Raw genomic sequence first — 10181 nt, forward strand, 5'->3', positions numbered from 1 at the left:
TAATCTGTTCAGTTTTAGTGACACTGGTTTTAATCTGTTCAGTTTTATTGCCACAGGTTTTAATCTGTTCAGTTTTATTGCCACTTGTTTTAATCTGTTCAGTTTTAGTGACACCGGTTTTAATCTGTTCAGTTTTAGTGCCACTGGTTTTAATCTGGACAGTTTTAGTGACACTGGTTTTAATCTGTTCAGTTTTAGTGACACTGGTTTTAATCTGTTCAGTTTTAGTGACACTGGATTTTAATCTGTTCTGTTTTAGTGCCACTGGTTTTAATCTGGACAGTTTTAGTGACTCTGGTTTTTAATCTGTTCTGTTTTAGTGACAGTGGTTTTTAATCTGGACAGTTTTAGTGACACTGGTTTTAATCTGTACAGTTTTAGTGCCACTGGTTTTAATCTGTTCAGTTTTAGTGACGCTGGTTTTAATCTGGACAGTTTTAGTGACACTGGTTTTAATCTGTTCAGTTTTAGTGACACTGGTTTTAATCTGTACAGTTTTAGTGACACTGGTTTTAATCTGTACAGTTTTATTGCCACTGGTTTTAATCTGTACAGTTTTAGTGCCACTGGTTTTAATCTGTTCAGTTTTAGTGCCATTGGTTTTTAATCTGTTCAGTTTTAGTGACACTGGTTTTAATCTGTACAGTTTTAGTGACACTGGTTTTAATCTGTTCAGTTTTAGTGCCACTGGTTTTAATCTGGACAGGTAAAGTTAACATATTGTTTGGCCCTATACGAGCTGAACATGTTTTGCCGTGCGAGGACCGTCAAAGGTCTCCCCTCAGGAAGCATCTTTTTGACCTCCGATCGATGACCTGGAAAGGTCAGGCCCCCAGTGAGGGCTGTGAACAACCCTAATCTCTGTCATGCGGGGCCCGTGTGGCCCGGCCCCAGGGGCTCGGCTCTGCGTCACAGAGCGTCGGCAGATCGACCCCTGCTCGTACGGCAGCTGTGAAAACTTCCGAGCAGCCGCCTTGAAGACCTTCTGAAACCGCGGCGAAGCGCAGACGCGAGTCTCGTCTGTCAAACGTCTGAACGTTCGTTGCATCGAGCGCTCACGGACTTCCTGTCTCCATTCACAACTTCTCATGAGGCTGGATTAGAAAAATCGTCTCTCGGTGTAAAACGTCGGTGCTCCGACCACGGCTGGCCCTCTGTGTTTGCCAGAGTGCTGGGGGGGTCGCAGCAGACTGGTGTGCAGTCGCGGTGAGACGGCGCTCGGAGAGGCAACCTGAGCCCGACTTCATTCTGACGGACTGGGCTTTCGTCAGAGTCAGTCAATTGGATTAGAGTTGATCATGACTCAAGATGATGGGATGTTAATCAGGACTGATCAGGCACTTAACAGCCTCTCAGATGCACCGGGCTCACCGTGGGGCCGTAGGTAGAGAGGCCAGAGCCCCCGCCCGGCCCGCCCCCCTCCCCCAGATCAATGAGCCTTGTTGTTGTCTGGAGCGTATCGACAGCCAGCTGAAGGCGGATGAAACATTTACAGGAGCTGGCTGCGCACCCAGCTTTATGACTGCCATACTTCACTAACAGAGCCCCCGCCAGGAAAACACCGATCAAACGAGCGGGTTGTTTGTGTGAGATGTCACATCCATTAAAGAACGGACGCAGATTTTACCGTCATAATTACTGTAACTGAAGGTTGTCCCTCGTTTTGCTCTTTAGGCGTATCCTGTGGTACAACTCCAGTTTCCTTGTCTTTCACTGAACAAAAGCAACGTTCTGGAGACTCGCTCACGTCGCCAGTGGAGCACGTGACACAAACACGTTAAAACAGTTGTTCTCTGTCGTCGCAGTGGCTTTCCACGGTCTGCAGCTGAAGATCAAGAGGGAGCTGCACAGCCCGTGCTCCGAGCTGAGCTCCACCTGCAGCCAGGAGCGGCCCTTCAAGCTCCAGTATGGAGAGAAGTGCCCGTACAGCATCAGGTGAACCGCTGCGCCAGCCTCCGTCAGGTTTTATAAAGTGTCTGTTCACCAGCGTGACAGTGAAAGAAAACACAACTCCTAACTGCTCGAGAATCTTGGACTTAGATTTTGCTCTTTAAATGATAACATTTTACACAATAAATCATTTTAGATATGTTTTATTTATCGTCTCTGTGAACACGGGACCATTTGTTGGTGCAGTTCTTTCACTTTAGGGGGGTCAGTTGCGACCTGGTCTGATTAGCTCCAACCTGAACTCGTCTCTTCTCCTGATCATGGTTCAGGCTCCAAAGAGTTGGCAGGTTATTGTTGCGTGAAGGTCCACAACAAGTTTTACATCATGAACTGGTCTCAGAAAAGAGGTACCAAATCATCCACGGGCCGGTACTGGTCCTTGGTTCGGTGGTTGGGGACCCCTGAAACAGTTTTATTGAATGCAGTCCATTTAAAAACGGACTAATCTTTACTAAAGAGAAACAATAAATGACCTTTCTTTTAACTGTTTAACAATCAGCTGATCAGATCAAACATTTTACTTGTTGGGCTGAAGAAATATGAACTGACAGCAGCAGAAACTTTGGCAGCACTACAGCTTTGTTTGTTCCACAGTGCCTATGAGCAGAAGCAGCCTGCAGGAATGAAGCCCTCCAGCCCAGTGACGCCCCCCTGTAGCACCCCCGTGTCCCCCCTTCACCATGGCTCACCCACAGCGGCCCCAACGCCCAAACCAAACAGGACTTACGGCCACATCCCGCCGCCCTCGCAGCCCCTCCCTGACACCGCCTACTCCATGGACCACAGGTACGACACCTGCGGCACCTGCGGCACCTTTAGCTGCTGGTCCCAGAACAGTTTGCGTCAGTTTTACTCACACGAGCATCTCACGTGTTTAACGAGCGTTAAGTTCAACAGAAACAAAAATAAACTTACCGCACTGAAACACATCAGACCAGATGAAAGGGAAGTGTTTGATTATGTCGTTTATATGATTTTTAAAGTTGATTTCAGCGTTTATGTTACTTTCTTTAAAAACAGAACAGCATCGGAGCAGAAATGTGTAAACTCAGTTTCGAGACAAAACTGGTGCCTCGAGTGAAACGTGAACAAATTTGTCGCCCGCCTCAGATTTCGACGTCAGCTCTCGGAGCCGTGCCACTCGTTTCCCTCCCCGCCGACGATGGCTCGGGACAGCCGGCCCATTTACCACCGGCAGATGTCGGAGCCCAGCATCCCCTTCCCTCCTCAAGGCTTCAAGCAGGAGTACCCCGACCCGCTCTTTGAGCACCCGGCCATGATGGGAGCGCCTCTGCCCCACGGGTACCCCGCCGGCATGATGATCAAACAGGAGCCGAGGGACTTCACCTACGACTCAGGTGAGCAGCGGGAAGAAGTTGCTGGTTCGATGCTACTCCTACGACTGTCAACAAGTGGAGTGAGAGGGGACGTGATGGGAGGGGCTGAGCGTTCATTGAGTTTGTCCATTAATGGAGCAGGGGTTCTGGTTGGGCCGGGCGTCTGCGCCGGTCACCATTTCCTGTGGCGCTCTAATAGAAAAGCGGGGAGGGGGATGATGGCCATGTTTGGTCGCTGCCCTCGTGCTCCCTTTGGTTAGAGACTAAAGGGACCTAATCATCGGGTCTGCAGGGCCTGAGGCGACACCGGGACATGAATGAACCGGACTGCTGGCTTCATTCATGAACCGACAGAGACCCGGGAGAGACGGAGTGTGTGTGTGTGTGTGTGTGAGACCATTCACGTGGACAGCAGAACAACTCTTTCACATCTCTTACTGCGTGTTACACTCGGGGGTTTTGCCGAGCAGCAGCTCACAGTTTGTTTTTTCTTTTTCAATTATTGATAAGTCAGATAACTGTGATTTTTGGTGTTTTCTCGCATTTCGGTACCATAGATGTGATCACAGAGTTTCACAACTGTGTGGCTTCTAAATGCCAATTAACACCACTGGATCATGCCAGGAAAAAAAACACACGGGCTTCAGCGCAAAAACATCCTTTTATTCTTGACAAACTCTCTAAAAACATCTTGGTCCATTATCAGCACAATTATTTGCATTATCAAGAAATCTTTTTTTAATCAGTGAAGAAGACAAATCTACATTTTTTAAGGTAAAACCAGAAATGTCTGAGTTTTGCCTATAACAATATTTAAGTTAATTATTGATAACCGCTTGCATTAATGATTAGAATAAACCCATTGGAAATAAAAGGAGCCATCCAGCAGTAAGGAGGTCGTTCCAGGGTTGTTGCTGCTGTTGTGCCGTGTTGTTCTGCACATGCAAGATGGAGCACGAGAGTGAATTTATTAGCGTTTATTGTTGAGCATGTTGACTGGAGCAGGCCTGTCGGAGAGGATGGGAGGGGAGTGGTAATTTCATTAGCAGCAATTTCCTCTACAAGCCCATTACTTTGATGAAGCTCAGAGAAATGTTTATGGGCCTAAATGAAGGCTCTCAGTGTGTTTATTGAATATTCACTTTGTAACCTATTTGGTGCTTTTTGATCATAGCATCTCTTCTGGCTTCTGGAAGGGATGGACATTCTCAAAAAAAAAAAAAAGGAATTTGTGAATGATGTGGATATGTTCAATAACCTTCCAATAATTGATCTGTTTGTTATTTACTGAAAATGTTGTAAATATTAGAGATAAACTGATTAATCCACTGATTGATTTTAGTCTTGCCACTTTTAAAAAGGTCTGTTTTTACATTAATTAAGGAAATGAAGCTGCTACATCCAGCTCACTACAGTTTTAATACAGTAGTCCCTCGTTAGTCGCGGGGGATCTGTACCCTGAAGACCCGTGGTAAGTGAAAAACTACGAAGTAGGAATAGTAGTACAAGTAGTAAGTAGTAGTTTATTTTAGCTTGTATATATATATATGAAGGCGTTTTAAACTCTTCCCACACTCTTGCAATATTCTAAACAATGTTTCTAAACTCTAAAGCTCTAAAAGAGACAGAATGTCATGATTTCAGCTCTCTGCCTCCGCTGCTCTCAGACACCTGCAAGCGCTCTTGGCCACGCCCACTTCTCCACTCTGCACGGAGAACAGCTGATCAGCTGCAGCAGGAAGTTTATCCTGCAGTGTGGGCTGTACAAATGTGCAGCATGTGCTAAATAATTTTAAATAATTTATTTTAAATAAAAATTTTATGCCAATTGTGCAGCTCATCCATCAATCAGTCAGTTGTGTGTCATGTCCAATCTTATTTTGAAAAACCGCGATAGAGCGAGTCCGTGAGAAACGAACTGTGAAGTAGTGAGGGACTACTGCAGGTAATGCACTTCTATTTGTTGTTTTCACGTGTACAAGTTCATCAAAAGGTTTTTAAATACACCTTTACAGAAGTGAAATAATTAACGATAAATAACAACAGTCGGTGATTAGCTGCCCTCATTTCTGAAGATCAGCTTAAAACTCAGATCACTCAGCATCTGAGAAATATGTTCTGAAAATTATACGCAACTCTCCCATCATCTCTAAACGTGTGAAAAATTGTATAAGGGCCCCTCAGAAAAAAAAAGTAAGTTTTAGTTTCACTGTTGAGAATGAAGTCAAAAAGCTTTTTCAAGAATAAAGTTGAGACGATGTAAAAACGGTTGAAGCAGCGTTTCAACAACAACGATGAACCGTCTGAAATTAAAGTTTAAAAATAAATAAAAATATCATCATGGTGTAAAGAGCTATGAGCCAAATGTTTTGGAGTGACTTTATGCTTCAAATTAGGTTTTAACCTAAACTTTTTTTAACACGAACACGCTGATGTACAACCTGTTAATAACTTCTCCAAATAGCAGTTTATGCAGCATTATGAGTTTAACAAGATAATGATAAAACTGTAAGACAAATTCATAAAATTCAGATGATTTATCATCAACACTCAGTTTGTGTTTGAGACTCTTATTCTGAAGGACTGGCGGAAGTTTTGTGAGGAATAAAGACGAGATGCTTTGTGTTACTTTAGAGTTTAATCAGTAAAACCTCACCCATAAGCCTCAGCTGCCATAATAAAAATAATCTGAACAGGTTTGGAAGCACATTTGGGTTTTTTCTTTATCGGCTTTAGTGTAAACTATTTTTGATTTTAATCCTAAAACTCAGATTTAAAAATAAAAATAGTTCTCTTTAATTGTTTAATTCTTTACAGCAAATGTAGTAATGTTATTTGTAAGATTAAAGTTGGATTGTTTTGCTAAAAGTCTAATTTTAAAGATAGCAACTATTGAAATATTGAAGCTTAAATGTTTGAAATTGAACAAAAAGGCAAATCAAACCAGATCACTGCGGAGGTTAAGGGATTCCATATTACCATTTATTTAATTAGATTTTACACATTTCAACATTTTTAACTAATCTGCTCATTGATCCAGTGTGGGTTTTTATTTATACAACTAGATGATTAATAAGAGCATATTCCCATTGTGCAACATATTAGCATAGCTTAGCATTAGCTAACATGCCGTCACTGCACAATAACAGCGTTAAATAGCTAACCCCTGTGTTTTTGATTCAGTTTTTATATTTAAAGCCCAAGCAGCATCGTCTTGCATTATGAAAAACTTACATCATGTCGCCGTGTGTTTCCACCGAGTGGAGACACCGCGGGCCAGTATTAGCCGTGCTACAGTGTGTTCGCCTGTGGCTGCTAACCGGTGCAAAGCCGTCGCTGGAGGGCATTTTCTTTAATCAGAGCCACTGGTGCATTGAGTGAACAGGCTCTCAGATAGCTGAGATAGTAATCTTAACGCCGCCTTTGGGTCTTTTAACACCCACTCTCATTCTTGTCTGGTTCTCAGCAGAAGTGCCTAGCTGCCATTCTGTCTACTTACGACAAGACGGCTACCTGGCTCACGCTAACAGGACCGAAGGTACCAGCGCGTGGATCTCATGATGCTGCTTTGTGCTGAGCTTTACATCCAATGATCCTTCTGTGTCTTGTTATTTAAAGGCTGTATGTTTGACAAAGTGGCGAGGCATTTCTACGACGACACCTGCGTGGTACCAGAGAAGGTTGAAGGTGAGCCCAGCCCTGGAAATAGAAGACTTCAGTATTTTCAGCTACAGATGAATTATTTGTTTCATGTTCTGCAGGCGACATCAAGCAGGAGGCCGGGCTGTACCGCGAGGGCCCGTCGTACCAGCGCAGAGGCTCGCTGCAGCTCTGGCAGTTCCTGGTGGCTCTGCTGGACGACCCGTCCAACTCCCACTTCATCGCCTGGACCGGCCGCGGGATGGAGTTCAAACTCATCGAGCCAGAAGAGGTGAGAAGCTGATGAGAAGCTGATGAGAAGCTGATGTGTAGGTTATGTTCAAAAACACACACACATATATATATATATATTAGTACAAATTAAAAAAAATTAATTAGATTGTGTTTTAATTATTTAACTCCACTGATGTTTAACTGTTTACTGAGCTGGATATTTAGATTAATAAACTACATTTGGGTTTAAACTGCTCGTCAAACAAATAAATAGCATTTGAAGGTAAGGTTAATTAAATCCTCCATTTTTATTCCATTTTTGTAAAACAAAATAAACATGTAAGTCTTAAAACTGTTGTTAAAACTTGAGCAGCATCAGGACATCTGAAAACTGTCCTGATGCTGCTCAGTAATCCAGGTAGATAATCTGACTAGGTTGGGTCAGGTCCTCTGGATTAATTCTTCTTGTAGAAACGTTTCATCTTTTATCCAAAGGACTTCTTCAGTCTGTGGAGCTGCAACAAACTCAGTCTTGTAAATAGCACCTTCTCATAGAGGATCAACCAGTTTGTTGTTGACATCCAGAACCAGCTGCTCACATGATCAAGGAGAACCATCAATCTAACAATGGATCGTTAGCGCCATGATGGCTGTTTGCTATTCACAGGGGGCTGAGTGACAGCAGCATTGTAAGAGGGGGACAGTTGGACAGGGAGGCTCCGCCCCTGTTTAATGATGGACAGGTTCTCTTCACAAAGATGGCCTCCTTTAAGGGCTCGACATGCTCCATCCAACGCTGAACAGTCGACTCAAAACTTGTGGTTGCGGGACATTTGTTTTCTCACACACCTTTCATAGTCCATGAGATATGGACGCAGAGCAGAGCTCCTGGGAAACCCCTCCCACTGGTTTCTTCCCACCAGAGTCTCCACCTGTGGTTTGGCCACAGATCTATCATGAAGCTCCACAGAGTTCAGCAGACCTCCATCCAGGAGTTTTTGGCCGTTTGACTCATTTACTTTGTTGGTTTAGTCGTGCAGCTGAAAGCCCGAGCACATTACGCCCACAAACAACCAATCACGCAATACTTGATGCCAACGCCTGAGAGAAAACGTTTGGTCCGGGTCTTGGGTCGAGAAGGGGCGGGTGAAGCTGCTCCACGAACAAAATGACACAGTTTTTGTCACACATCTGCAACTGAGAGTCGATTTCAGCACATCGGATGGAGCATGTCGGGCCTTCAAGTCCTCTCTCAAACCATCGTTCCTCTCTGTCCAGGATGTGAACATCTTCATCCCTGAAAGAGTGACCTCTGACCTGGAGATGAGTGTAGACCACAGAGTCCTGGTCTGATGATGTTGATCTTCTGTGCTGGTCCATCCTTTTGGCCAGTGGCTGTTTAGTTTCCCCAATGTAAGACTGATCACCCTCCTGACACCGAACAACATACACAATACTCTGTTAGTGCCAGAGGACTGGATCTTTGAGACGGACCGGTTGTAATATATTTTGGGGTTTGAAAGCCACTGGGACGTCGTGTTTAGAAAATAAACGTTTCAAAGTCTTAAAACTGGAGAAAAGTCATAAAATACAGTAACGTCAGCCTAAAGCTGTAGTTGATCACTGGTTGGTTTTCAAAATAAAATCTGACCGTGTTGAGTTGTGAATTATTTTTATTTGGCTGTTTGAATCTCCTCATTTTGTTTCACGAGACGTGTTTGTGAAAATGTTCCTCAGGTCAGGTCTTCTCGAACAGCTTGGGTTTGTGTGCGCCACTTTACACACAGTGGGGCTCAGTTACTGCTGGGGGGGTTCTTCGCGGGCTGGGGGTGGAGGAAGGAGGAGGTAGGTGGCAGTGGTCCATGGAGCCTCACGCTGTCTCAAGGTGCGGGCCAGCTGCAGCTAACAGGAGCTCCATTCGTGCCGTCAGGTGATGCAGGATACAAACGCTCAGCAACATCTTCTGCGTTTGAGGCGCGCACGTGTTGCTCATCACACGCATTAAAATTACTAGAGAACGATGCGTTTTGGAGATAAAAATCTGAATAGAGGTCAGATGGAAGACGGGAGGATCGTGGGTTTGGACTGCAAGCCCGGATGGTGGGTGGTCTGTGAGACAGGTGCTGCAACATCTGCTGCCTCCCCCGCTGGGTGTGTCCTAATGAACACCTCCCTGGTCAGGACTGCTGGGGCTGGACGCTCTAATTACTGTCATTAGGAAATATAGATTAATAAGTTTATCATTTCAGCTGCCATGTTTCTAGCTTCCTTTCAGTTGTCTGCAGATTACTGACTGTGTTTCGTGTCCAACTAAGGTGGCGCGTCGATGGGGGATCCAGAAGAACCGGCCAGCAATGAACTATGACAAACTCAGCAGGTCGCTGCGCTACTACTACGAGAAGGGTATCATGCAAAAGGTAAAGATAAAACATCAAAAACGTGAAATATTCCTAAAAACATTAAAAAGAGGAGATTATGTGCTACAGATTATTTTTACTTTCTTTCCCACATTAAACAGACTTGTTAACGTTCTGACTCCAGGTGTTAGTGTTGTTTGTTGGCTCATGGATGTTTCCAGAAAATAAGATGAAGTCGATGAACAAGATGTTTAAATGCCCACATGTGAATAAATAAGGATATTTTTTAAACTGAGATTATCTGGCCTTGCTTCTCCCATTTACACACAAATTTTAAAAAAAGTTTCTAAAGAGGAGATTTGGGGAAAAACTGTTTCTATTGAATCTTTGTGGACAAAAGACACAGCTTTTAAGAAACTACGTGTAATAAAATAGATTTTGCACATGATCACTATCATCCGTCCTTCGTCTTCTTTCAATTGTTCCCTCTTCAGGGTCTCTACAGCGAGACTTCCTCCATCTCACTCTGTCCTCTGTCCTCCATGTCCTCTCTAACTGCATCCACATGTCTCCTCTTGGTCTTTTTCCTGCAGCTGCATTTCTAACATCCAGTATACCCACTGTCCCTCCTCTGGACATGTCCAAACCACTGTCCCTCCTCTGG

General features: G+C 44.2%; 1 protein-coding gene across 1 annotated transcript in view; it reads left to right on the plus strand.

The window, feature by feature from the left end:
- Positions 1-10181, plus strand: part of etv1 (ETS variant transcription factor 1) — a 21072-nt gene that overhangs the window by 8243 nt on the left and 2648 nt on the right. Inside the window, exons 3-9 of the mRNA XM_037676698.1 lie at positions 1806-1935; positions 2545-2736; positions 3061-3308; positions 6757-6825; positions 6906-6974; positions 7049-7218; positions 9476-9577. Coding sequence (XP_037532626.1) covers positions 1806-1935; positions 2545-2736; positions 3061-3308; positions 6757-6825; positions 6906-6974; positions 7049-7218; positions 9476-9577 — 980 coding nt within the window. The remainder of the gene's footprint in view (positions 1-1805; positions 1936-2544; positions 2737-3060; positions 3309-6756; positions 6826-6905; positions 6975-7048; positions 7219-9475; positions 9578-10181) is intronic.

Source organism: Nematolebias whitei, chromosome 5 (assembly GCF_014905685.2).
Source record: "Nematolebias whitei isolate Nwh7 chromosome 5, NemWhi1, whole genome shotgun sequence".
Taxonomy (NCBI): domain Eukaryota; kingdom Metazoa; phylum Chordata; class Actinopteri; order Cyprinodontiformes; family Rivulidae; genus Nematolebias; species Nematolebias whitei.